This window comes from Peromyscus maniculatus, chromosome 8 (genome assembly GCF_049852395.1).
Source record: "Peromyscus maniculatus bairdii isolate BWxNUB_F1_BW_parent chromosome 8, HU_Pman_BW_mat_3.1, whole genome shotgun sequence".
NCBI classification, from domain to species: domain Eukaryota; kingdom Metazoa; phylum Chordata; class Mammalia; order Rodentia; family Cricetidae; genus Peromyscus; species Peromyscus maniculatus.
The window spans coordinates 17,604,251-17,629,209 of NC_134859.1; the positions used below are offsets into that span (position 1 = coordinate 17,604,251).

General features: G+C 55.6%; 6 protein-coding genes across 24 annotated transcripts in view; 3 read left to right on the plus strand and 3 right to left on the minus strand.

Annotated features, from left to right (window-relative positions):
* Fam234a (family with sequence similarity 234 member A) overlaps positions 1 to 3,021 on the plus strand; it is a 34,404-nt gene extending 31,383 nt beyond the window's left edge. For all 6 annotated transcript variants that reach the window (XM_006978843.4, XM_015997583.3, XM_015997584.3 and 3 more), the window contains 5 exons: positions 357 to 497; positions 813 to 888; positions 1,093 to 1,248; positions 1,709 to 1,811; positions 1,903 to 3,021. In XM_006978843.4, coding sequence (XP_006978905.2) covers positions 357 to 497; positions 813 to 888; positions 1,093 to 1,248; positions 1,709 to 1,811; positions 1,903 to 2,114 — 688 coding nt within the window. In that variant the 3' untranslated portion in view covers positions 2,115 to 3,021. The remainder of the gene's footprint in view (positions 1 to 356; positions 498 to 812; positions 889 to 1,092; positions 1,249 to 1,708; positions 1,812 to 1,902) is intronic.
* Positions 3,022 to 4,367: 1,346 nt separating this feature from the next.
* On the minus strand, positions 4,368 to 12,012 carry Rgs11 (regulator of G protein signaling 11). The gene is given in 17 exon segments (XM_076578104.1): positions 4,368 to 5,148; positions 5,233 to 5,315; positions 7,382 to 7,520; positions 7,602 to 7,689; positions 7,812 to 7,927; positions 8,016 to 8,129; positions 8,226 to 8,287; positions 8,362 to 8,391; positions 9,113 to 9,181; positions 9,787 to 9,868; positions 10,082 to 10,158; positions 10,508 to 10,566; positions 10,676 to 10,727; positions 11,272 to 11,378; positions 11,452 to 11,502; positions 11,573 to 11,669; positions 11,915 to 12,012. Coding segments are annotated over 17 exon segments (1,410 nt in total). The 5' UTR covers positions 11,984 to 12,012; the 3' UTR covers positions 4,368 to 5,033.
* Positions 12,013 to 12,108: 96 nt separating this feature from the next.
* LOC143274545 (uncharacterized) lies at positions 12,109 to 13,863 on the minus strand. Its single transcript, XM_076578105.1, has 2 exons — positions 13,545 to 13,863; positions 12,109 to 12,213 (listed from the first exon to the last, which is right to left on the minus strand). Exons 1-2 carry the CDS (start codon positions 13,861 to 13,863, stop codon positions 12,203 to 12,205), a joined length of 330 nt encoding a protein of 109 aa, XP_076434220.1. The 3' UTR covers positions 12,109 to 12,202.
* Positions 13,796 to 15,823, plus strand: Arhgdig (Rho GDP dissociation inhibitor gamma). The gene is made up of 6 exons (XM_006978961.4): positions 13,796 to 13,934; positions 14,625 to 14,804; positions 14,897 to 14,980; positions 15,176 to 15,252; positions 15,329 to 15,392; positions 15,466 to 15,823. The coding sequence occupies exons 1-6, from the start codon at positions 13,862 to 13,864 to the stop codon at positions 15,663 to 15,665; spliced, it is 678 nt and encodes a 225-aa protein (XP_006979023.3). The 5' UTR covers positions 13,796 to 13,861; the 3' UTR covers positions 15,666 to 15,823.
* Positions 15,824 to 15,962: 139 nt separating this feature from the next.
* Positions 15,963 to 19,094, plus strand: Pdia2 (protein disulfide isomerase family A member 2). 2 transcript variants are annotated; one of them, XM_015997587.3, is made up of 11 exons: positions 15,963 to 16,170; positions 16,796 to 17,002; positions 17,111 to 17,244; positions 17,327 to 17,464; positions 17,532 to 17,648; positions 17,788 to 17,913; positions 17,983 to 18,180; positions 18,270 to 18,390; positions 18,477 to 18,658; positions 18,766 to 18,873; positions 18,967 to 19,094. In XM_015997587.3, the coding sequence occupies exons 1-11, from the start codon at positions 15,963 to 15,965 to the stop codon at positions 19,009 to 19,011; spliced, it is 1,584 nt and encodes a 527-aa protein (XP_015853073.1). In that variant the 3' UTR covers positions 19,012 to 19,094. The 2 variants fall into 2 exon arrangements, with proteins under 2 accessions (XP_015853073.1, XP_076434218.1); XM_076578103.1 differs by having other exon boundaries at positions 18,766 to 18,826.
* Positions 19,095 to 19,307: 213 nt separating this feature from the next.
* Positions 19,308 to 24,959, minus strand: part of Axin1 (axin 1) — a 68,847-nt gene continuing 63,195 nt past the window's right edge. For 7 of the 13 annotated variants that reach the window (XM_076578096.1, XM_076578095.1, XM_076578094.1 and 4 more), the window contains 3 exons: positions 24,232 to 24,477; positions 20,772 to 20,939; positions 19,308 to 20,166 (listed from right to left, as the gene is read on the minus strand). In XM_076578096.1, coding sequence (XP_076434211.1) covers positions 20,040 to 20,166; positions 20,772 to 20,939; positions 24,232 to 24,477 — 541 coding nt within the window. In that variant the 3' untranslated portion in view covers positions 19,308 to 20,039. Of the gene's footprint in view, positions 20,167 to 20,771; positions 20,940 to 22,250; positions 22,359 to 24,231; positions 24,478 to 24,959 lie in introns of all 13 variants that reach the window. The other 6 variants (XM_076578090.1, XM_076578089.1, XM_076578088.1 and 3 more) reach the window with 1 other exon arrangement.

Genomic DNA, 24,959 nt, shown 5'->3' on the forward strand with positions numbered 1-24,959 from the left:
CTGTGGCCTTGCAGTACTGTGAGGACAGCATCTCTTTGGAAATGAGAAATGAACAAGCAAAAGCAGAGTAAGAATTGAGAAGGCTGGGGGTGACTCAGTGAGAGAGTGCTTGGCCAGCACAAGTGAGTTCCAGGCTTTCATCCCCCAGTAGTAGAGAAAAATAATGTATGGGGAGATCATCCTTGATCCACTAACAGCATCTCATTTAAACTTTCAGGCTAGGGAACTGAGAAACATGAGGATATACCAGGGGGCCTGGGGGAAGTAGCCCCAGCAGGCCTGCCTTGGTGAGGGGCTCATCTCAAAGACCCATATCCCACCACCCCCCAACCCCCACTGCCTCCATTCTTGTCTAGCTCTGGAGCTATTCGCTACCTGATGAATGTCCCGGGGAAAGCTGGCCAGGACGTGCTCCTTGTGAGCTCCGAGGCCTGTATGTTGTTGGATGGACAAGATCTGATGCCCAGGTGGACCCTTGGTGCAACTCAGGTTCTCAGGTATGTCAGTTGATGCTGAATTTGAGTGGGGATACATGCCTGCTCAGGACCTCAGCCTGTCCTGCTGGCGGGCAGGGAGGATAGACAATGGACTGGAAGGCCTGTGTACTTCCGCTGGAGGCCTCCTGTCTGTCTTTGGATCTGTCCTTTGTCCCTGGAGGGTCTGCTGAAGCTGCTGGTCACAGGTACCAGCCCCTCATCCTGGGTCCAGATGTGGGTAGCCCCATCCAATCCAGAAGCATGTGGCCATGGAAATTTCATCTTGTATTCCTGTACCAAGACATTCTGTCAGGTCTTCTTCCTTAATCTTTCCAGAAAACCCATCCTTGGCCACTACAAACCAGACACCTTGGCTGTGGTCATTGAAAATGGAACCAGCATTGATAGGAAGGTAGGCTGGGCTTCCTGTGTGGACTGGGAGACTACCTTGTCCGTGGCTGATGGCAGACTGTGAAAGCAGACAGTGCTGAGCCCCAGACTGCTGCCCTCAGATGGGCAGATGGCACAGAGAGCAGCCTTTGTGGCTAGCATGGCTGAGCTACACATTCCTGTGCAAGCTGAGGCCATCTGCCAGTAGTGTGCCCTCCCTCCCCAGATCCTACTTTTGGACCTCAGTACTGGATCTGTGCTGTGGAGCCAGCCCCTCCCAAGCCTGCCTGGGGGCCCGCCATCCACAAGCCTGATGACGGCAGACCACCGCTCAGCCTTCTTCTTCTGGGGCCTCCATGAGCTTGTCAGCACCAATGAGATGGTATGTGGTCACATGTTCAGGGAATACCCTTTGTTGGGATCCGGGTTGAGAGGGGCCAGACCCAGATCCCCTGGAAGCTGCCAGGGCCTAGACCACCACAAGTCCACTGAGTGGAGAGCAGAACTGTAGTGAGGGGGTACAGACCAAGGGGGAAGTATCCTGAAGTGCCTTAGGGCTACAGGAGAAGGATCTTGGAGGTTATAGCGAGAGCAGGTGCTGACGAACACCAGGAGGGACCAGGTTCAGGGGGTGGATGTAGGGCCTAACAAGTGTTCATAGAACAAGAGGTAGCCTTCTGGGGGACCCTGGTAGACATCACTCTAAACAAGGTACTTAGTTAACAGCTTCTGAAGGTAACCTAGGGCTGCCCAGGAAGGGACCAGGAGTTCCGGGCCCACTGAGATGGAGCTGTGGCCCAGGTGTAACAGGCGAGTGAGGCACACTGCTGTTCTCACTTTAGGATCCCCAAGACACGCAGCACAGCCTGTACATGTTCCATCCCACCCTGCCTGGCATCCTGCTGGAGCTAGCCAACGTGTCTGCCAACATCGTGGCCTTCGATGGTGAGCTTGGGTTCAGGCACCGGGTCCAGGTCTTCCCCGACCTAGTTCTCTCCGGCTAGTCCTGAGCAGTACTGACTGTCGTCCCCTACAGCGATCCTGTTTGAACCAAGCCGCCACGCTGCCTATGTGCTCCTGACGGGCCCAGCAAACTCAGACATGCCTGGCCTGGTCTCTGTGATCAAACACAAAGTTCGAGACCTTGTCCCAGGCAGTCGAGTGGTCCACCTGGGTGAAGGCAGCTCAGACAGCGACCAGGCTATCCGGGACCGGTTCTCCCGACTACGGTATCGGAGTGAATTGTAGGTGGTGGTACCTGGGGCACATGGAAAGACTCCAACTGTGAAAACAAAGCCTCCTGGAAAGCTGGCCTACCCTCAGCCTCCACGCCGGCCTCACCGTTTGCCCTGGTGATTCTGGTCCTCTGGGAGCTATGGCCTTACCAGCTATTCCCAAGGATGAACACCTCCAATCTCCTGCCTATACCATGTCCTCCGTCAAAGGTCTCACTGTGTGGCCCGTGTGACCTGGTCAAGGCCAGTAGGCCTCCCTGGGCCAGTATGGGCCGAGCCAGTCCTTCAGGAAGCCCCCCACTTAGTGCCTCCTTCCCCTCTCACTCTCCACTGGAGAAGCCGCTGCTGTGGGGTGCGCTACTCCCGACCCCCACCTGTGATGTCCGTCCCTCTCCTTCCGGCCCGGCCCTCCCTTCGTCTGCACTGTCTCTCGGGAGTCATGGGGCTCAGAGGGTGGTGGGCCCTGGGCAGCCTCAGGGCTGCGCCTGGAACCTGAGACTCTGAAGCTGCTCTCCCAAAGCAGAAGGGAGCATGTCTCCTGGAAAGTGAGCAGCAAGAGTTTTGCCAGCAGAAGGGGCCTGCAGTGGAGCCTGTGGGTGCACTTGAGGGGCCTGTAGAATACACGCTGACTCTGTCTCTCCCCTCAGTACACTGGACCTGCTGTCTGCACACAAGTCCCTGCGCCACCACCCCCTACCCCCCCATCCCCCCCCCAGCACAGCAGGCACGCCCCTTTTCCTACTCTCTGGTGCTTACCTGATGCAGGTCTCACCTTGTGCCTTGTTGCTCCTGAGGCCCAAGGGCAACAGAGCAGCTCTGCCCAGATCCCTAGCTCTGTAGCCAAAGCAGTCCCATGACCCTAGCCACCATGAAAAACAACACAATAAATGATTTGCACTGATTGGGGAAAGCCCCAGTAACCCAGTGTGAGCTTGCAATCTGTCTGGATGTCTCTCTGCCTGCCATAAACAGGGGGGGTGGGGGGGTTGGGGGGTGGGGGGAGTGTATTCTAAGTCATTGCCAGGAATGCCAGGGGAGATGAGAGCTTACACAGACCTGCCCGATAGGAACAAGCCTGTAGTCTTCTCGAACAGCCTCTAGGATGATCACCAGGGCAGAGGCTCCTGCTGTCTTGACAGGCATCTCTACCCTAGGATCATGTCCTTTGTGTTCTGTTATGCAGAGCAGTGAAATGGAAGGTGAGCTCTGTCTCTGCGCAGAACCTGGAAGGGTTTCAGGGCTTGACCGGAGAGCATCAGTCCTTCTGAGAACCCTTTGGAGTTTGCTAAACATGAACTTGTTCTCATAACCGCACATGTACAAAAATCTCGTGCACAAAAGCCTGAGGTGTCAACCTGAGGGCTGAGGTTGATGGGTAGGCGTTTTCAAGGCAGAAAGTGGGTCCCTCAACCCTGAGAAGTAAAGGTAACTCGGCATACACATCACTCTGAGAAGGAAGGGTAGTGGAGAAGGGTCTACCTCCAGATTTCAGGAGACTGGCTCTCCACGGCACAGGATGGGGTGCAGGGTCCAAGGGCAGCCACTACTCAGAGCCAGTCTGGGTTGTGCGCCCTCCCTGAAGGCCACCTGGTGGCTGCTGAGGACGGTGACCTGTTTATGGTCATTAAGGGACCAGTTGCCCCTCTAGCCTGCCCAAGGTTTCTTAGGGTCCCGGGGCTTGCTTTGGGTCATCCCTCCTGCAGCTGGGCACAGCTGCTCCAGGGGACACTGGACAGATGGTAGCATCCTGTCTGCTCACAGCTTCTTTGACAAGGTTCTGACTTTCTGTTGCACTCAGACACTCATGTGTTTCCTCCAGAGACCAAGGCCCTCAGGTCTGTAGGCTGCGGCCACCAAAGGACAGAGAGGACCAGGCCACTCAGCAGCCCAGACAGGACAGGCCCCTCCACGGGAGCCACTTAAACAATACATTTGTTTATTTGGGGTAGGGCTGTGCCTGGAAGTCAGAGGACAATTGGTGGGCATCAGTTCTCTCAACCATGTGGATCCTGGGGACTGAACTCAGGTTGTCAGGCTTGACAGCAAGAGCCTTTACCCACTGAGCCATCCTGCCGGACCCATGGTGGCTACATGTTTACCGGAACCACACTCCCGAGCTGCTCCCAGCCTCTTCATACACACCACAGATGCCGCACATCACACTCGGCATGCACACACGCCACTCATACTACACGCCACCCATGCCTTGTGTCACAGATACTCGAGCCATGGACTTGGGCCAAGCTGGACCCACAGGAGAACGGACTAAGTCAGGACCTGAATCTTTTATTTCTGTGGAAATGAGTTGTGAGGAGAGACTGGAGAGCAGCCCGCCTGGGAGCTGCATGGCAGAAGGAGGTGGCACAGAGGACAGCCTGGTTAGGGAGACTGTTCCTTGGCAAAGACCTAAGGGACCCGGGAGCACCACAGTCAGGACGACAGCAGGAACTGCCTTTCTCAGATCTGGTAAGACAGGTGGAAGAGATGCCGTGGATAGCAGTGAATGTGGTGCCTGCAGGTACGTACAGTCTACTGAGAAGCCACTGGGATTAGCGTCGGCAGAATAGGGGACCTACCCAGTGGTGGAGCCATCCTCAATGGGACGGCATGGCCAGAGACCAATATCTCTTGATGTGTCAAAGACTTGATATTCTAGAAATGAGGTGACCACCTACTTCTGACTACAAAGTACCAGGAACTTTGAGGACCTTGATTTTACCTTCCTTGAACAAGTCCTATCCTGGTAAGGCTTAGTCAATGAAATCTTGCTAGGAATCAGTGGCTGGACCAGTCTCTTCTAAGGGGGTGTGGGGATTTTAGTGGAGACCCAGGGCCCTCATAGCAAGGCTGGGCTCTCTACACAGGAGACACCAGTGCTCGGGGACCAGTATCCAGGACAGCAGGACTCCACAGGGTGTCAGGCAAGATCCATCTACTCCTCCCCATTGCCACCTGCAGGGGTGCTGGTTGCTGGAGGCTCCCCAGGGGTAGATTGAAGAGCAGGGCTGGGACTTGAGTGCAGAGGCTTCCGCAAGAATGGAAATGCCCTGGGGACGAGAAAGTGCTGAGGGCCTGGTCTGCTCTGCAGGGTCTTCCCTGCTCAGCGCATATAGGGCACTGGCATGGCTCACCGGCGCTTGGTCTCCAGCGGGATCACAGCTTCCTCCAGCAAGCCCTTGTATATGTCAGACTTCAGGAACCTCGGGTAGGAGTCCTGCAGGAAACAGTGTCCAGTCTGACCCTTCACTTCCTAGCCAGGTCCAGCCAGGCATTGCTCATAGGCCATGCAAGACTGGGGACTGGGGGTCGGGGGGACACGACCATCCAACACTAGCAAAAAACAAGACCTAGAGAGATCTGACACCCATCTGGTGGGAGCACCAGACTGTAAAACACAGGAAAGAGGTGCCGTGTTCACACACACAGGGATGAGCCAAGCACCTCTCCAGCCAGGGCTGAGGAGCCAGAGTGTCTCCACCTCTACAGAGGCAGGGCGAGGATGCTGAGTTTTAACTGTACAGCAGACCAGGCTTGATGGTTTGCACCTGTAATCCTAATATTTGGGAGGCAAAGGGAAGAGGAGCATGAGCTCATAGATAGCCTGGGCTACATAGTGAGATTATAAAATAAATAATCATCCTTCAAAGGGCAGAGCTCGTTAGAAAAAACAGAGAAACCCTACAAAAACTCACACTAAGGCCAAGTGTAGTGGCGCACGCCTTTAATCCCAGTACTCAGGAGATAGAGGCAGGTGGATCTCTCTGAGTTCTAGGCCAATTTAGTCTACATAGTGAGTTGCAGGACAGCCAGGGCTATATAGAGAACACACACACACACACACACACACACACACACACACACACACACACACACACGAGAGAGAGAGAGAGAGAGAGAGAGAGAGAGAGAGAGAGAGAGAGAGAGAGAGAGCAGGAGGCCAGCAAAGGCTGGGGAGTCACAGGATGTGACATTAAGATGACCAGGCCAGGAGTGTCAGCTTGAGTCCACGTGGGAGAACTCACAGATCACGGCTAAGGAACATAGGGAGACCCATTCTTAAAAAACAATACCTTTTTTTTTTTTTTGGTTGTTTGGCTGTTTTTTGTGTTTGTTTTTTGTTTTTTTGAGACAGGGTTTCTCTGTATAGTTCGGGCTGTCCTGGAACTCACTCTGTAGACCAGGCTGACCTCAAACTCAGAGATCCCAGAGATCTGCCTGCCTCTGCCTCCCGAGTGCTAGGATAAAAAAAAAAGACAGCAAGCCTGTTTTTTGTTGTTGTTGTTATTGTGGTTTTTTTTTTAAAGTTTTTGTTTGCTTTTTTCGTTTTTTGAGAAAACAATAATTTTTTTTAATGGTGTGATGATGCATGTCTGAAATCCAAGCACTCTGGGGTGGAAACAGGAGGATCAGGAGTTCAAAGTCATCCATAGCAAATTCAAGGCCAGTATGAACTACAGGAGACTGGCTGTAATGACAATGATGATGGTCAACTGTTGTGGTTTAAAACTTTTTAAATGTGTTGAAATCTATGATTTTTTTCTTTGAGATAGGATCTCACTCTGTAGACCAGGCTGGCCTTGAACTCACAGGGATCCACCTGTCTCTGACCCTAGTGCTAGGATTAAAGGTTTGCAACACCATGCCCTAAGAAAGCTACAAATTTATTATGGTATTAAATAACATCAAGAGGCTAAGGCAGGAGGCTCACCTACAAGTCAAAGGCCAGCCTGGACATTTATACATAGTTAGAAATTTTAGAGTGAGACCCTGACTCAGGCCGGGCGGTGGCGGTGCACGCCTTTAATCCCAGCACTTGGGAGGCAGAACCAGGCGGATCTCTGTGAGTTCGAGGCCAGCCTGGTCTACAGAGCAAGACCCAGGACCAAAACAACACAGAGAAACCCTGTCTCGAAAAAACAAACAAAAAATGAGACCTTGACTCAGACAAACTAAAAAACCTTGCTAACCACTGAACAAACACTAAAGATCCAGCTAATTGTTTTAAAACAGATCAGTAGTGTAAAGAATCCCGCTTTGACTCCATCTGTACCACTAGATGACCAGAGGGTACACAAACGGGTGGGGTAGGGAATAGACAGCCCAGTCAAGAGACAGTAGGCAATGGTGGGGTCTGAACACCACCACACTGGTTCACTGAAACCAGGGCCGTGATTGGCAGTGGCGGTGCTCACTCCTTACGAAGCCAAACAGACAAAACCCAACAGAACCAAAAGCAGACTAGGGAGGGCGGTGCTGGCGAGGACACCGGGATGTGCCCACCTTCTTCATGAGCATGTAGATATGCAGCTGGGCTGCGTCGAGGACATAGCGGTGCGGCTGGCGAAGCCCCTCCAGGGTCCACTCCATCGTCCGGCTGTCAATGTTGATCCAGCGGGCAGCTCCAGGGGCTAGGAACTGCCTGGGATACGGATGGTACAGAGTAGGCCTATGTGCTGGGGTCTGAGCGATGGCCAACTAGTTTCCACTTCCACACACTTACTGATAGACAGCATCCACCAGCTCAGGGACCTGGGCCTGCCCGCCAAAGCGCAGTTCCTCGCATGCCTCCCAGAAGCTGAGGTTTTCCGCTGAAGACAGGGCAGCAATCAGGCAGGGTTGCGGGTTCGCACTGAGCAGGCTAGAGAAAGCCTGGGACAGGGTCCCAGGCAGTGGCCTCCCTCCCTTGGGGGTGCCTATAGGGCCTTCTCACCGCTGAACTCCTTCTGGAGAAAATCCATGAAGTGGCCACGCCCCACGGGGTCATCCAGGAGCTCCCGGAAGCTGAAGCCCCAGCGCTCAACACGCAGCTTTGTGGGGGCAGCCACCCTGGAAGGGGAGGGGTGAGTGGGCTGCTGATCCTGCCGCAGTCGGGGAGCGCTGCACAGTGCCACCCAAACGTTTACCCAGGGCTTACGTGGGCGCATTCATGGCCCAGTAGGTGACATCGTCCGTGATCCAAGGGTTGCTGGGCAGGCACCCTGACATGATGGGATCGTGCGGGCCATGCTGGCTGCTGAACTTCAGGTACCTGGGGGTTCCAGGGGCCAGTGCAGGGTGGCCTTAGGGACAAGAGGCTCTCTAAAGGGTCTGGGTTGGGAAGGGTCTCTCGCTGCCCCTCACTCACGCCTCGAGGCAGACAGAGGACTTCACCCGGTTCCTGACCAACGCCTTCCTGAAGCGCTCGATCTAGGACACCAGAGCTGAGTCAGGACCTGTGCTGGGGGATGGGCATCCCTAACCCCCAAGTTTCTAGGACCTACCTCACACTTGTAGAAATCGGAGCTCTAGGTCTGGAAGACACAGGTGGCTTGAGTTACAAAGTAGCCTTCTGGGGTTCAGGAATCCCCCTATGCCCCACCTAGGGCTGAGACCTTGCTCCACCAGGATATAGCAAAGAATGGCTCGGACTTGCAGCCCAACTTTTGGAGTCCCCAGGGGAAGCCTCTGACAGCCTGTATCTGGAGACTCTGAAGATGTTTTATAACACCCTACAGTTCTCCAGGCTACCTAGAAATTCTTCACTTGTTACTAACCTGTCATACTGCCCCCTGCTGCTGCATTAGCTAGGGCCTGTTTCCTGGGTCCCACCTTCTCCAGTTTGGATGTTACCAGAGGCTTTGGAGGGAGGTACCTGCGGGCCCAGGGCCCCACGCCATAGCCTTGCTTGTCATTATTTCCCCTCCCTGGGTTTCTGGTGCTGTTTCAGCCTGGGGGAGGGGCCTCCCACCCTCCCCCAGGACCACCACTTACTTGCACCCAAGTCAGCAGGGGGAAGAAAGGAGGAGGACAAGAGTTACTAAGGGAGCCTGAGGTGGAGTGCAGGAGGCACTGAGACCAGGCACAGGGCAAACTAGGGACCTGGGAGTGGCCGCATCAGGCGCATTTAGGTGGATCAAAGGACAGACGGATGGATGAGCGGTCCAGTGAACTCTGAAGTGCGTGCGGTGAGTGGAAGGGCATGTGTTAACGCAGCAGGCAGCGGGGTGCTGGGGCGGAATATGAGGTGCTTACCATCTGCAGTCGACTGGAGCTGTAAGAGCCCTTCTCAGGACCCTGCTCCAGAATGTTCGGTGCCCCAGGCTACGGAAAGACGATGAGATGGCGTGCTAAGCCCTGTACCCCGACGGACTTCAATACCCTTTACTCTTCGGTGTGGAAACTGAGTCTGGATCTGGCCTTGAACTCCATCTCTCTCCCTACCGCGACTCAGGGTGGTCCCCTCAGATCGTAATCAGACCTTGAGGCATGTGCTAGGACCTCAGTTTCCCAGGCGATGCCCCCTGAATCCCAGCCCCTGTGCTGTAGCTGGCTCAGGCCCCACCTTGCCTCCTGGGACCCTCAGGTCCTGCCTTAGCTCTTTGTGTCTCCCATATACATAGTGAAGCTGGCTTGTTCTGTGGTCTGGGACTAGAGGCAGCCTCGGGCCTGACCATGTCACCTATGCATTCTCAACCAAGAAACAAACTTCCTGTCACCCACCCAGACCCTGAAATGCGCCATATTCTTCCCAGACCCTGAAATGCACCATATCCTTCCCAGACCCTGAAATGCACCATATCCTTCCCAGACCCTGAAATGTACCATATCCTTAAGCAGGCAGTTTTGAGAGAGTATTTTTAGCAACATACACAGACCTCTTTTGACAGCCAGGGAGCCCCCCCTGCCCTCACCACACGAGGACTCACGGGGGGCTTGTTCACCAGCCAGTATGTCTGCTCCTGACACGAAATCACCAGCCTGTCTCCCTTCCGGCGCTGCTTAGCTGCCCTGGGAGGAGTAGGCAGAGGTGAGAGGAAGCTGGTACTACCACAGCACTCCCCACACTTGGCCATGGGCAGGCAGTGGAGCCTGTGATGGGATGTTCTTGGCCTCAGGGGTGCTGGTGCCCAGCTCGCCATCCTGAGCATCCCGAGCATCCCAAGGAGCATCCTGAGCATCCCGAGGAGCTCAGTGTCCCACCAGCTGTGGTCTGTGTCTCACCGCAGCTGCTCTCGAGCCTGCATCACTACTAGATCCCATGCATGGTTGATCTTCTTGTGCAGCTGGGCATAATGTTCCTGGAAGGCAGCAGGGTATCTGGTGGGTAAAGTGGGTGACCCCCACACCAGCCTAGCTCTGGAACATGGACCCCAGCTCCCAGGGACACTGCAGGGAGTTAATGGTGTGTGTGTGTGTGTGTGTGTGTGTGTGTGTGTCCCCACCTGGTACAGAAACCAGCTCACCCCATGAGATTCTAAACAGGGGCTGCCTCTCCTTCTGGGAACCCTAAGCCTCCCTTGGAGGTATGGGGGCCTTCCCAGTGAGACTGCAAGGCTGAGTAGGGGTACTTGTTATCTAGCAGTCTAGACAGTATGCTGTGTGTCAAGGGGTGAGTCTGTGCTGGACTTAGCCTGATGGAGGTCCCACCTTCTCATAGTCCACCAGGGCCCCTTGTTTCTGGATGTTCTTCTTAGCCAGGTAGATGGCTGGAAGGATAGGAGATTACGCAGAGGGGCCATCAGTGTCCAAACCCTGTGGCATTCATTGCCCTGGAACCACCAATTCCCAGACCGGATTTATATCCACCCCACTCACCATAGTCCAGCTCAGCAGCTGGCCACAGAGTGCTTGTCCAGAAGTAGGGTGTCTTGTGTTGTGCAGGGAAAATGAAGTCCAAGACCTTCTCATCTCTCTCCCAGGTACCCCGCACCCCCCACCATCTGGCTCCTAACTATGGTTGGTCAGAGGGTGCATCCTTATCTGGAAGCTCCAGCTGACCACTGCCCATTCTTTCTACCTGGAACTGAGGCCAGATTGTCACTTGGGGTCCTATAAAGGGATTACTTCGGTGACTCTGATTGCCTCCCCAGCTGACTGGGGAAGAAGTGGAGCCTGATAATCCAAGGATGTGGTCACAGTCTGAGCTTGGGGTGGCCTAGACACACACTGAGGTGCAGGGCTCCTATCACCACACAGCTGGGACCTGCTGCCGGACTCCTCCTGAATGCTCCGCACATTGCCCTTTGCATGTCTGCTGCAGCCCCAGGAGTTGAAGCTCTCGAGGCTTGCCTCTGTCCAGATCTTTTGCGGGAGGGTGCGGGTCCGGTCCAGTGTGTCACAACATCCCGCTCGGACCCCAGTTAGCTCCACCCCTCCCCTGGTAGCACCCTGCTACCCTGGGCTTGCCTGACCTGGAACCTGTAGGGCGTCTCATCCGGCCGGAGCGTCAAGTCTCGGGACTCACGCAGTGGGTAGATGTAGCCGTGCTTCGCCAGGAGTGTGCCCAGGTGCAGGGCCTCTGAGAAGAAGAAAAGTGAGCGCTCTTCTAGCGCCCAACCCCGCCCCAAGCCGCGGTGCGCCTGGACTCTCACCCTCCTCCGAGATGCAGAACTTCTGGACCAGCCATTCCACGAGGTCTCTGCCTGCACGGGAAAGGCGAAGTGGGCGGAGACCGCGGCGCCCTGCTCCCCCCAGGGTGTCCACGAGCCTCACCCGCTACCGCGTGGGGAATAACGGTGATCAAAAGGCGCTGGCTCCTCATCTTCACGCCCTGGTCGGGGTCCTGCATACTCACGACCACCCGTTCCATCTGAGAGCGAGCGCAGGAGGTGGGGGAGCAACTCAGATCGTGCGCACTTGCCCGCAGGTTCCCCAGGCCACCGCGCGGGGATAACAAACTGGGGCAGCAAAGGCCCGGACCAGGGCCACCCAGTGCCGTCATTCTGAACTCCCAGTGCTTTCCCGGGTCTCCCCAGTGCTGTTCACGCCCCTCACCTGCCGCGTTCCACGCCCCTTCTCCTGTCCAAACCCTGTGCCCACAGGCCGAGGACCCACCTTGCTGAGATGTGGCCTCTGCGTGCGGGAGAACCCGCCGTGGGGTGTGCAGCCAGCAGCCGTGGCCATGGCGGATGTCCGAGAGGGAGACGCCCCGCCCCTTGCCAGCCCCTCCCGCCAAGGTTAACCGTGTGAGCACAGGTTCCTGCACGACCAAGTCACGGGAGCTGTGACTTGTGATAGCCTGCCGTGGGGGCAGCCTGAAACCTCAGATGCCTGCCAAGCAGAGGAACCTGCCTTGGTCTGGTGGCTACCTACCTCAGGGCTTGGTCTTGGAGATGGGACATGTCACCAAAGCTCTGGAAAAGGACAGGTTTTCATCAGGGTGGAGACAGTAAGAAAGGATGAAGCCTAGGAGGGATGGAGGACTCCAGCAGAGGAGCCTGTGGCCAGGTGGACCAGGTTGGGAATAGTGGTATAGGGTCTTGATAGCCACTACTCCGTCCATGGTCCTTTAAGGAGGGCAGGGGCCAGCAGAGTCAGGGGTGTGGGGTCAAGGCTGTCGTCTGGCTGGCCCAAGAGTATCTTTTCAAACATGTGGCACCATGTATGGCCTATGTGGAGCCATAGGATGGTATGATATAGCCCTCACTGGCAGGGTTACTGACCATTTATAAAAGGCATGACTGGGTCGTTTCTTCTGTCCTGAGGATAGGGTACCCTCTTTCTCTTCCCCACCCAAGGAATGCTGGGAGCCAAAGGAGGGAGAACTGGCCTTACTGAGACCAGGAACCTTCAACATGTCATTTGAGTTGATTCCAATAAATCAGGGGGTGGAGGGGCGTCCTGGCTAGATATGTTACATCACCCGTAGATCCCAACCTTCTCCTGCCCCCTACTTCACCAAAGGCCATCCGCCCTCCCTGGATGAGTAGGCATCTATGGAGGTTTCAGGCTGCAGGCAGCTGAAGCTATTCCCAGCTAAGGACAAGTAATTTTCCTACCTAACACTACACACTTCCTGCAGGGCAGGGGTGGGTCTCCCTGGCTTCCTGGGCCTCCTTGCAGGGTCTTGCTTTGGAAAGGTAATGGGTCGGTGTGGCCACTAGCCCAATGCCTCAGCCTTAACAGTCACCTGCTACTCAGAAAAGCAAAGGTGGATATGATCCCTGGTTATTCCCGGAAAAGAAAGACACTGTGCTGCACCGACTTCCTTACTCAGATCCAGGCCTTCGGTCGGTCCTGCTGTCCTCAGCTGAAGGCTGGGCTCACCAGCCACCTGCCTTGGCTAACCAACATCCCCTCCCATCCCTAGGTCTCCTTTGGATGTCAAGATTAAGACATCTCTCAGAGCCCACTTTCTGTTTCTTCAGTATCTTTTCTTTGCCCAGTCATAGGAACCTGCAGAATTGTCTGGGTCTCAGGTCCCCCAGACACATTCCCCCAACCCCACATTCAGTCTGCACCAGTAGTAAGCTTAAAGGGATCCTTGAGTCTGTACGGCCCAGACTGCACTTCAGTGTGTGGGTGCCCAGAACCAACAGGGTGTGGCCCAGCTGGAGGCTGATAGGCCCCAGGAGTCCCCTTTGCCCAGACAAGAAGGAGGGAGCAGGTGGAGGGTTGCGGGGCTCCAGGTGTGCCCTGCGCCGCCTGCTGATAATGGGAGTCCAGGGACGTGGGGGTGTCGCACCTGTTCCACTTGGCGTCTCTGGCCAGCACGCCCCGCCTAGGAGATCCCGGGGGACCCGACTCCCCGTGGGGGTGGGGCGGCCCTGGGTCCCTGGCGACGCGTCCCTGCGCGGGGCGCGGCAGGGACGACGGGGTTCCGGCGCGGTGCGGACGACACGCGCGTCTCTGCGGGCTGCGCGGGGTCCGCGGAGCGGCTGGGGGCGCGCGGCGCGGGCGCGGCGCTGGGCGCGGGGGGCGCTCCCGGCCGGGATGAGCTCACCGCAGTCGCGCCGGGGCTGAGCCGAGCGGGCGGCGGCTCCGCGGCGGGCCGCGGCTACCATGCTGGGCCTGGACGCGTGCGAGCTGGGGGCGCAGCTGCTGGAGCTGCTCCGGCTGGCGCTGTGCGCCCGAGGTGAGTGGCCCGGCCGGGAGGCGGCCACGTGCGCCGGGGGGCAGCAAGGGAGCGGCGCGGTTGGGGGTCAGTCCCCGCGGCAACTTTGGGGGCTCGTGGGGACCTCGTGGCGTGGATTCTGGCCGGGCGTGGGACTTCAGTCCACGCAGACCCTTCTGGGGAAGGGAGCCAGGAGGAAAGGAGTGTGTCCAGCCTGAAGGCTGCGGCCTCTCCCGTAGGTGGGGCTGGGGCTCCTTCCGGTGAGAGGCAATCCTAAGGTTGGAGGGCAGTGAGCAGCATCTCAGTGAGACCTCTGGCCAAGACACCCAAAGGGGATATGGAGACCCCTAGTTCAGGGCACCACCGGAGGGGCCTAGGACATGATGGGAAGAGCACAGAGCTGGGGAGCCCCTGGAGTACCCCAGGGCCACTACTCTTAAGCAGTGGCCTGTAAGCTGACCAGAAACAAATTGGTCTCCCTAGGGTCTCTTAGAAATCTCTCTTAGTCACCAGAGCCCCTCCAGAAGAGACCAAGCCTAGGGACTTCTAGGGACTTAGGGGCCACTGCGTGTCCGTGACAGCTCCTTCTGCTTTCTTTAGCTCCACTGGGCAGTGGGAGGCACAACTGGTTGAGAGTGTGGGTCCCAGCTCAGCACTTGAATGCCAGGGTCAGCAGGTGGCAGGTGCTTACACACCTTCCCCGACTCCCAGTCCTCCTGGCTGACAAGGAGGGGGAGCCGATCCCATCAGAAGAAGTGCTGGACGAAACTGTACCAGAGTACCAGGCCCCTGGGAAGAAGAGCATGCTGGCAATCTGGCAGCTGGACCCTGAGGACATGAGCCTGGTCAAGTACAAGCAGGCACTGCTGGGGCCCCTGCCACTCATTACGGGTATGGCCTGGGGCCTGGATGTGGAGGGCTGCAAGCAGGGGGAGGGGAAGATGGGGTCAGCAGGGCACCCTGTGGATGCTGTTTCTCCTCAGACCCCAGCCTGCCCAACGTGCAGGTGACTAGGCTGACATTGCTGTCGGATCAGGCTCCAAGGCCTATCATCATGGACCTCACAGGTAACCAACCCCCTCTGCAGAGTGCAGCCCCTCTTTGGATGAGGACAATCCTAGGACCCTGTGCCGAATCCTAGTTCCTTGGGTGTATTGACACAGACTTCACGGGCACCACCAGTCCCTGCAGAGATATTCCTGGGGCAGGCAGGGTCTTGTGCATCCTGGAAATTTAGAGTGCGCCCGTGCTTTCTCTAACAGGAGACCTGGCTGCACTGAAAAACCAGGTGTTTGTCCTGAAGGAGGGCATTGAATACAAGGTGAAGATCACCTTCAAGGTGAGGGCAGCTGCCGGAGGGAGCCAGCCATGCCCCAGCCTTCCAGAGAAGGCCCTTAACATTCTCCTTCCCCCAGGTCAACAAGGAGATTGTCAGTGGCCTCAAATGTCTGCATCACACCTATCGTCGGGGACTACGTGGTGAGATGGAGGGCAGCCTGGGGCTGGGAAGGGAGGGCGGAGGGGTGGTTCCTGATGACCTTCCTCCCCACAGTGGACAAGGCCATCTTCATGGTGGGCAGCTACGGCCCCAGGGCCCAGGAGTATGAATTTGTGACGACAGTGGAGGAAGCACCAAGGGGCGCATTGGCACGTGGCCTCTACGTGGTCAGGTCCCGCTTCACCGATGATGACAGGCTTGACCACCTGTCCTGGGAGTGGGGCCTCCATGTCTGCCAGGACTGGAAGGACTGAACCTACTTGGGGCCTGTGTTCCCAGTTTCTGTCAGTTGCAGAAGGACCTGCAAGCATTCCCCAGACCCCCCAGTTGGTGACCTGATGTCCCCCGCTCTGCTGTGTCCTGCCTCCCTGCCTGGTGCCCATTAAATGTGACCCTGTCTCGCTGCCCTGTGTTGCCTCTTTCTGCCTATCCCCGCCCCCGAGGGGCCTTTCAGGCTTTATCTTCCCCGAGACCCAGCCAGGTGCCACGTGGCTGTTGCTGCTTGGTCCCCGATCCCTTTATCTACTCCAGCCTTCAGGGCCCAGCACGCCATGGAGGATCTGCTGCTGCCAGTGTTGCTGCTCCTGCTGGGCTTCTCAGGTCCATGGGGACAAGGACAGGAGCCTGAGGGTCCCTCAGAGGCACTCCCCGAGGAGTCCCCTGGGGAAGAAGTCCCCAAGGAGGATGGGATCTTGGTCCTGAGCCACCACAACCTGAGCCTGGCACTCCAGGAGCATCCAGCCCTGATGGTGGAGTTTTGTGAGTGCTTGGACCAGCAGTTTGGGGACCATGGTGCTAGCCTGCGGGTTGAGGCGTCTACCTCCTAGACCTGTCCTTCTTGTGGGCACCCTGTGTCCCTGAGAGGGTGCCTGGACAGGAGGTCCTGATGTGGAGCTGGGCTTGGTGGTGGTCTAGTCTGAGTGGGAAGGAGTGGTAGCTGGAAGACATGTGGATGCCCATAACCCTCCTGTCAACATGGCCACATGCTGATGTTACCACCTTTGGGGCCTCTGTTCCAAACAGCTGGTCACTGGTTCTTCTGTGAAGGCAGTGTCCAGGTTGGGTGGCCTATGCAGCGTCCTGTGACATATGTGTCTGCGATTCCTTACAACCCTTTACGAATGTCCAAGCCATTCTTAGCTGGGAGGCTTCAGAAAGCAGCTATATGTGGCCCTGGAGTGAGGAAGCAAGATTCTTTCCAAACTCTCTCAAACCTCACTGACTCTGGGCTCTGAGGGTTGTCTGGGGTCTGGCACCCAGGTGTGGTTGTGATCAACGCCTAGGGTGGTCCTGAAGGAGGGTGTGAACAGAAGGTGCTTCCTGTTGGACCTGGGCTGCAGCTGGGGTTGTGGAGGACTGGTGCACTCACAGCCTCATCCCCCAGATGCTCCCTGGTGTGGTCACTGCAAGGCACTAGCTCCTGAGTACAGCAAGGCGGCTGCCCTGCTGGCAGCTGAGTCAGCTGCAGTCACCTTGGCCAAGGTGGATGGGCCTGCGGAACCAGAGCTGACCAAGGAGTTTGGCGTGGTAGGGTACCCTACGCTCAAGTTCTTCCAGAATGGGAACCGCACAGACCCTGAAGAATACGTAGGTATGAGGTGGGTAGGGCTGGGGGCGGGCAAGGGCACAGGTGTGGAGTGGGTGTGGCCTAGGCATGGGGCAGGAGTCCAGTCCATTTGAAATAGAGACATCTCTGCAGGGCCCAAGAAGGCTGAGGACATTGCTGAGTGGCTGAGGCGGCGAGTGGGGTCCAGTGCCACACGTCTGGAAGATGAGGAAGGTGTCCAGGCACTGATAGCCAAACAGGATGTGGTGGTCATTGGTTTCTTTCAGGTAAACTGGGGGGTTGGGGGGTAGACAGGCTGTGGGAACAGTACTGGTGGCATCCATCATTCTCAGGGGGCTGGGTCTGTAGGACCTACAGGCAGAGGATGTGGCCACCTTCCTGGCCTTAGCGAAGGATGCCCTGGACATAACCTTTGGCGTCACTGACCAGCCACAGCTCTTTCAGAAGTTTGGCCTCACCAAGGATACTGTGGTCCTTTTCAAGAAGGTAGGTTGGGGTTAAGGACAGGGTTGGGGTCAGGGCCATAGCTCCTACTAACTTTGCTGGTGTCCAGTTTGATGAGGGTCGGGCCGACTTCCCGGTAGACAAGGACACTGGCCTGGACCTAGCGGACCTGTCCCGCTTCCTCATCACACATAGCATGCACCTGGTCACAGAGTTCAACATGCAGGCAAGTAAAGCTACAGGTCACAGTGAGGTAGGGTGGAGGGACCCTCAGAAGTGGGAGGCTTGGTTGGGATTGAGGGACCTTGGGCTGGGGGCCCTCGAACAGAGGCCCAGTGGAAGTCATGGGTTTCCTGTCCCTCCAGACATCACCTAAGATCTTTGCAGCCAAGATCCTCAACCACCTGCTGCTGTTTGTGAACCAGACACTAGCTCAGCACAGGGAGCTGCTGACAGACTTCAGGGAGGCAGCTCCCCCATTCCGGGGGCAGGTACTGGGGGGCCCAGGGGGAGGAGTGGTAGGGCTAAGGGAGACCCCAACTTGGTATGACTTTTGGTAGGTGTTGTTCGTGATGGTGGATGTGGCCGCTGACAATGGCCATGTGCTGAATTATTTTGGGCTCAAGGCTGAGGAAGCCCCAACCCTGCGCCTGATCAATATTGAGACCACCAAGAAGTATGCACCTACAGATGTGGTGCCCATCACTGCAGCTTCTGTGGCTGCCTTCTGCCAGGCAGTCCTCCATGGGGAAGTCAAGGTCTGTAGTTCTTAGAGGGAGGAAGGAGCAGCAGTCCTAGGGCCCTGGCCCTACACAGGACCCCAGTGGAGGACTGCTTGCTTCTCCAGCCCTACCTCCTGAGCCAGGAGATACCCCCTGACTGGGACCAGCGACCAGTCAAGACTCTCGTGGGCAAGAATTTTGAACAGGTGGCTTTTGATGAAACCAAGAATGTGTTTGTCAAGTTCTGTGAGTGCTGAAGAGGGGAAGGTGGCAGGCTGCTGGTGGTGGGTGGTGGTGGGATGTCAGCGGGCCAAGCCTGACTCCTCCCTCAGATGCCCCATGGTGCAGCCACTGCAAGGAGATGGCTCCAGCCTGGGAGGCCCTGGCAGAGAAGTACAGGGATCGTGAGGACATTGTCATCGCCGAGTTGGATGCTACGGCTAATGAGCTGGAGGCCTTCTCTGTGCATGGCTATCCCACCCTCAAGTTCTTCCCTGCGGGGCCAGACCGGAAGGTGAAGCAGTGGATGGGGTAGGGAGTGTACTACTGCTCCCAAGCTGGCTCGGCTGGTATCCGGCTGTGCTGGGGAGCATGCCCTCAGGTCCTTCTCTTTCTCCTCAGGTGATAGAATACAAAAGCACCAGGGACCTAGAGACATTCTCCAAGTTCCTGGACAGTGGAGGTGACCTGCCTGAGGAGCCCAAGGAGCCTACAGTCTCCATCCCCGTGGTACTCCATTCAGGATACTAGCCCCTCAGTAGGTTCTCTCCCAGCAGAGTGGGCAGAGGCAGGTCTGAGCTGGGCTTCTGTGATCCTTTCTAGGAAATAAAAGCCAATTCCACCGTGGGGTCCAAGGAGGAGCTGTAGCCATTTGGACACTGCATTCCAGGGAGTGGTGTCCTCAGTTGCTGGAGGGAGACATGCGCTATGAATAAAAATGTTTTCCCAGACTTTGTGTGGTTCATGAGCATGGCTGGCTGCTGGTCTGCCCAGCTTAGCCCCTGGTACTTGCTTCTAACTCAGCACCTTATGGGGCCTGACCTTTCTCTTGTGCTCCTGACTTTGGGGCTTGCCTGGGCAAGAATGGGCAACACATACAGAGGCCAGCTTGCCTCCTGCACTGCTTGGCTGGAGGGCAGCAGATAGTATATCACACACCCAAGGCAGGTTCAAAAACTGTTTTATTTCATTATTATCCAAGTACCTTTGAAAAGATAATTGTACAAGTCATCGCATGAAAAATGGGCTCAGGGTACCCCCTGCTAGCCCTGGCCTGAGAAATATACATATTTACATGGACACTTAGAAGGGACCAGACCCCCCACCACCCTGCTGAACCAAGCTGGTGGCTGGAGACAGGCAAAGGGGCCTGAGGTACTCAGCCGCCAGATTCACACAGTGGCAGGCAAGAGACAGCTATGTTGAAGGCACTCGGTGTGACATGTACAATATACAGAGGCCCCCACAGGATCCCCTGCTCCTGGGCCTGAGCCCAACCAGGTGCAGTAGATAGGTCCCAGAGGGAGAAGAGGACACTGGGATACAAGCCCAGGTAAAGGTATCCCTGGGTCAGTCTGCATTCAAAAGCAAGAGCTGCTGAGGGTCATGAGATGGCTCCTGGTATTGCTTCAGGGAGTAATGTGGGGGTGGTAGGTGGGGCTTTCCTTTTGAAAAGCAAAACAGAGAAACCCATGGAACCACTCAGTAGGAACCCCCCCTCCTTTCCCAGACACAGAGGGACAGAGGTATGGCAGACACCTGAGCCCTCCCCCCCACAAGAGCTTGTGACACAATCCTGTGCTGTTGCCCACATCAGGCTCCCAAGGACAAGGCTGCCCACTGGCTGATGCCTGTGCACCTTAGTGCTGGTGCACTCTGAGTGTGCTGCCCAGTGCTCAGTCCACCTTTTCCACCTTGCCGATGATCTTCTCTTCAAAGACAGGCAAGACTGCCTCGTCCTCCCGCACTTCTTCAAATACCACACCACAGTCAAACTCGTCACTCACTTTCTTAAAGTAGTATCTAGGGAGAGAAAATTGTAGAGACAGTGAGAAAAGCCACCTCCAGGAGAGGAATGCCTGTCCTGGAACCCCTGGAAGTCCTACTACCCTGCAGGGCAGGCTTGCCCCAGCCAGGATCCTGGCTGGTGCCTGCTGGGCAGTAGCCATACTTGGGGTAGAGCTGGGAGCACTCAAAGGGCTGAGTTAATATTGATAGCATGATAGCATGAGAATCGCTACAAAGGCCCTGGGAGCTCTAACCCTGGCTTCTGATTCAGGAAGAGCAGGGGTTTTGGGGCCGCAGCTCTGCCACCCACATGGGCTGACACCAGTAGGGCTGACAGGCTCTCTTGTCACTCAGGTATCCGTAATCTCCTATTGGAGTTTTTGAGTTGGTTGACATGAAGGGAGAGAGAGGTCTCAGCCTAGAACAGAGGGCTAGTCCAGCTTTGGGTCCTGGTGCCACCTAATCCTGATGTACCCCAAATAGAGTAGTAAGCAGCATCATGGCTGAGAGAAGTGGGGTGAAGGGGAAGATCAAAGACCAGTGGACAGAAAACTTTCCTTCTACACTGAACCAATAGCATGCTGGGCGAGTCCGCTCGAGGGCTGCGGCTTCTCTCTCACCTGTAGCTCCCCTTCTTGGTTAGCAGCTCCTTGAACTGGCCCAGGGTGACAGCACGGCCCCTCACCAGGGTCCGGTAGGGGATGGGCTCCCCACAGAAGTAGTAGGCCACAACGATGCTGTCACATGGTGGTGCGCTCCCGCCACCTGCTTTCCTCTGTGACTTTGTCCTGGGACACAAACAGAGTGGTCATTAGTGGGCTCGGGCCAAGGTCACACAGAGCACCTCATAGGTACCATCTACCAACAGAGGACAAGACATCCCAGGGTCAGTTCCTCACTCAGCAATGTGGTATTCAAAGGCCCTGCCACCCACCTACCAGAAATCTGGGTACCAGTACTGTGTGAACCACTCACTAGGAAATGAGCTACAGGTCTAGCTCTAAAAGAAGCACTTTCCCCCAGACCATGCAAAGTGGGTACAGGCACCCACAATGACCAGGCTAGGCCCTCGGCTCACAAAGTCCAATCTCCAAGGTTGTAAAGGGGGGTGGTCTCTAGATCCTGACAAGTCCCAACCTCTCTAAACTTCCATAAGTCCCAAGCATGGACCAATCAGAGCTGCATGATCTGGAAAGGAAGTGTTCCTAGGACCAGGCTGGCCACAATCTCCAAAGCAGACTGGAGGCCTGAGCTGTTTCTTGCCCAGGTCCTCAGGGTGCTGTGTAGCTGCTCTGAGTCTGCTCCTGTGTTCCTGTACCTTTCAATCACCCCAGAAGCTTCAATAGCTGGCCTCACCCATGGCCACATGGGTGCTTTTCCTTGGTCGAGTAAGATACATGGGCCATTCTGGCTGTGTGATTTGTCCAGGTTCTTGGACCTTTTTCTAGCAATGGGCTTTCAAAGCTCTCTGGGGGTTGAATCTACAGAGACCTACTTCTCCAGAATAACTGGAAGGCCATCTGCAGAGGCCCCAGACTCAGGATACTCTCTCTTATGACCTGGGTATAATGGAGCTTGGACTGGGTCAGCAGCAAGGTCCAAGGGGGATCCTCATCTTTCTGTCTTGAGTAAAAGCACAGGAAGGGCAGGTTAGAAATGTCCCTGACCTACATGTGGTTGTGGCAGGGGGAGGTGCAGAGCCTAAGTTCTGGCTGTAGTCACACCAACCAGATCCTACTATAAAGTTGGCTCAAGCTCCCGCTGCTATTTCAAGAAGACTAAGACTGTGGACCTGACCCTGTGTAGAATGGTGGTAGACCCACCAGTTCCCAGACCGAGCTTAGCAGCTCAGGAGAGTAAAGACAAAAGGAAAGGCAAGCTGTAGTGCCTGTATGGCCCACACTCAGACCTAGTGATCATGCCACTACACTGAACAGGCATGATCTCTATTGGGAGACAGCAGGGAGAAGCTCCAGCAGGCCTTTCTCCGCCCGACGCTTCCTGGCTCAGTGACAAAGCCTATCAAACAGGTGCTCCACTTTGGGATTTGGCCTGAGCTGGGATGGGCAGAACCAGGAGGACCCACAGGGCGCACGTACTCTGTCTCGGAGAGTTCCAAGTCCGACACGGCTGGTACCACACTCAGCACCGGAGCACATGCTGGCCTGACACAGGTGCGTCCCCGCTGCATGACTGCCTGCACATACCTAGGGAACAACCCGCATCAAAGAGGATGGGGCTCAGCCAGTGTTGTGGACAGTGTGCACAGACAGGGTGAGCAGCAGGAACCAGCTGCCAGTAACTCCCACTCACAGATCATCAGAGGCCCTGCCCTGAGTGTCTAGACATGGTGTCAATGCCAGTCTGGTCTGTTCTCTGGATTACACTCTGGAGAACTGTGCTCTTCACCCCCTGCTCAGATGTCTTCTCCAGGCTAGAGGTTCTTGGAGAGGGCCTGCCAGGACATCTCCCAGGGATGTGGCTCTTTCTACACAGATTCATCATGAACTTCCGGAAGATGATGCGGATATCAGACATGGACAGTAGCAGTGGTTCTGGCATACTATACCTTGGGGGGCTGTTGTTGCCATGACTGAGGCATGTTCTAGGATCTCCGCAAAGCAGAGCCTTTCCAAGCAAATCCTCTACCTGGGTATGCCACTATGGGTCCCCGATAGTAACTTTATTCTGGTCTACCTTAACAGGGCCTGCCAAAGCCTGAGGCTTTCACCCCATACAGCTACATGTGTTCAAAAAGTTCCAGAAATAGCCTCAATACATTCAATTTCCTCACACATGAAGACTTGAGACACCAGCTAAGACCTGATATGTGTATGTGTGTGTAGTGATGGCGTTCTCATCAAACAGAAACCAGAGGGGTTTAGCTGATGCTACTGGCCAGGAGAAAACCACAGCTGTTGCCATCACGTGGGGCTTGCCAGGTAATGGTAGGATGAATAGATGCAACCTCTGTGTCACAAGAGAATCCTAACTCACAAAGTACCCTGCTCTACAAGAAAATCCTGCCTCCTAGGAACACTGTGCTTCTGAGAGCACCCTGCCCAGCCCAGTGAGGGCATCAGTCCTGGTAGATCCCAAATGACATCCTCCTCCACTTCCTCAGACCCTTGCCAGATACGTGCAGTATTTCAGCTCCAGGAGGAACACTTCCTACACAGAAGAGGCAGCACAAGCACATAACACAGCTTACAGCAGGTGGCAAAGGGGTTCTTTCTGTTCAAGGTAGCTCTAACTTCTTTTGGAACCAAAGGTAGTATAGGCTCAGAGCCTGGTACGGGTCTGAGGACAGGGACCAGGAATATGTCTAAGCTTCCAGGGCAACTAATGCCTGATCCTGTTAGAGACCATAAGTGCAGAGTCTGCCAGTCATGAGTTGTAGCATCCCAGGGAGAGAGGACCCTCAGAAGTGAGGTCAAACCCCAGAATCTACACAACCCAAGCTGAATAAAGGAGCTGATAGTTTCAAAGGGCAATAGTGGCCTTTGTGTGACCATGGTTCCAGGGACTGGGTAAGAAACAGATCCTAAGCCCTCATGGAGACTATTACCCATCTGGGAATTCCAATAAGCCAGAATGTCCAGGCAACTGATTCAAAGCGAAATTAAAAGGGTCAGAGAAGGCATGTTCTGGCTCCAAGAATACTGCTACCCAAAGAGAAGAAATCTCTTGAGTTTGGGCAGAACATACTCCCCAAAGGGATAGAATAGGCTTGCTGAACTGTGGGGTTGATGTTCTTGAGATTGAGGAAGACAGGAGAGAGGTTGGAATCATGGTCCCTCCAGACAAGTCCTATAACTGCCTGTGCTTTGGAGTTGTCTATCATCTCCCTGTGGCCGTGCTTTGTCGGCTGTCACCAGAGATGGTCGGGATATCCACCACTTTGCCGGGCATGCCCAAAAGCTGTTAGCCATCAGAACATTCACCTCATAGCCCTCAGTCCTGCAGCAGGGCTACCTCTGTGGTTCTCAGTGGAGAAACAGCCCAGAATGGCTGTCTTCCCACAAGGGCCTTCTTCAGGCCTTAGAGCCATGCAAGGTCACCTATACCACAGGAGCCTACCTCTGCTTGGAGGGCAACTTGTTGGCTCTCTTCTCCTCTTCCTCTAAACGCCTGCGGGCTTCTTCCAGCTGGGTCAGGGGGTTAGGGGCTGGATTGGGTGGCATTGTGGGATCTTGGATGAAAAGATGAGAAGGCTGGACAGAGTTCCGGAGCTGAGCACTGACCCAGGGGTGCACGGCCCCAGGACGCTCAATGGACAAGGGCCTGGAGCTCTCATGGGCCTGCTGCTTCCTCATCCCAGAAGACCTTGTGGAACAAAGACAAGTGACTCCATGAGCAGTGGAAGCAACCAAGTGTGAACACACCCAAGTACAGGAGTCATGTGGGCCTCTCTGCTCCCACACACATACACCCTTCCCTTGAAGATTGTTCTTTTTGTGTGTGATTTGAGGTTGAACCAGGGGTTTGCTCATGCTGTGCTGTCACTGAGCTGCATTCTAGACCTTCCTTACATTTTGAAAATTTTATTGCATTATATTTATTTTGTGTGAGAATATATATACATGTACCAGAGTCTGTGTAAGGGTTTTCTCCTTCTACCATGTGTGTCCCAGAGTATCTTGGGGCAGGGAGTGAGCAGGCAGCACATTAGGGTAATCTGGGACTGGGGAAACGGATCTGCCTCAGTCCCAGACTCCCCTACTCTGCTCAGAAATAGGTCATACAGAGGACCACAGGGACGGCACCTGCCCCCTGTGGAGCCAGGAATGTGTACAAACACAGTGCAA

Bases quoted from the DNA above. Each gene is read 5' to 3' on its own strand.
- Pdia2 (XM_076578103.1), top strand. From the start codon at position 15,963: ATGGAGGATCTGCTGCTGCCAGTGTTGCTGCTCCTGCTGGGCTTCTCA. The intron at 17,003-17,110 runs GTATGAGGTGGG...ACATCTCTGCAG, and splicing joins AGACCCTGAAGAATACGTAG to GGCCCAAGAAGGCTGAGGAC. The intron at 17,649-17,787 runs GCAAGTAAAGCT...CTGTCCCTCCAG, and splicing joins TCACAGAGTTCAACATGCAG to ACATCACCTAAGATCTTTGC.
- Arhgdig (XM_006978961.4), top strand. From the start codon at position 13,862: ATGCTGGGCCTGGACGCGTGCGAGCTGGGGGCGCAGCTGCTGGAGCTG. The intron at 13,935-14,624 runs GTGAGTGGCCCG...CCCGACTCCCAG, and splicing joins GCTGGCGCTGTGCGCCCGAG to TCCTCCTGGCTGACAAGGAG. The intron at 15,393-15,465 runs GTGAGATGGAGG...TCCTCCCCACAG, and splicing joins CTATCGTCGGGGACTACGTG to TGGACAAGGCCATCTTCATG.
- LOC143274545 (XM_076578105.1), bottom strand. From the start codon at position 13,863: ATGGTAGCCGCGGCCCGCCGCGGAGCCGCCGCCCGCTCGGCTCAGCCC.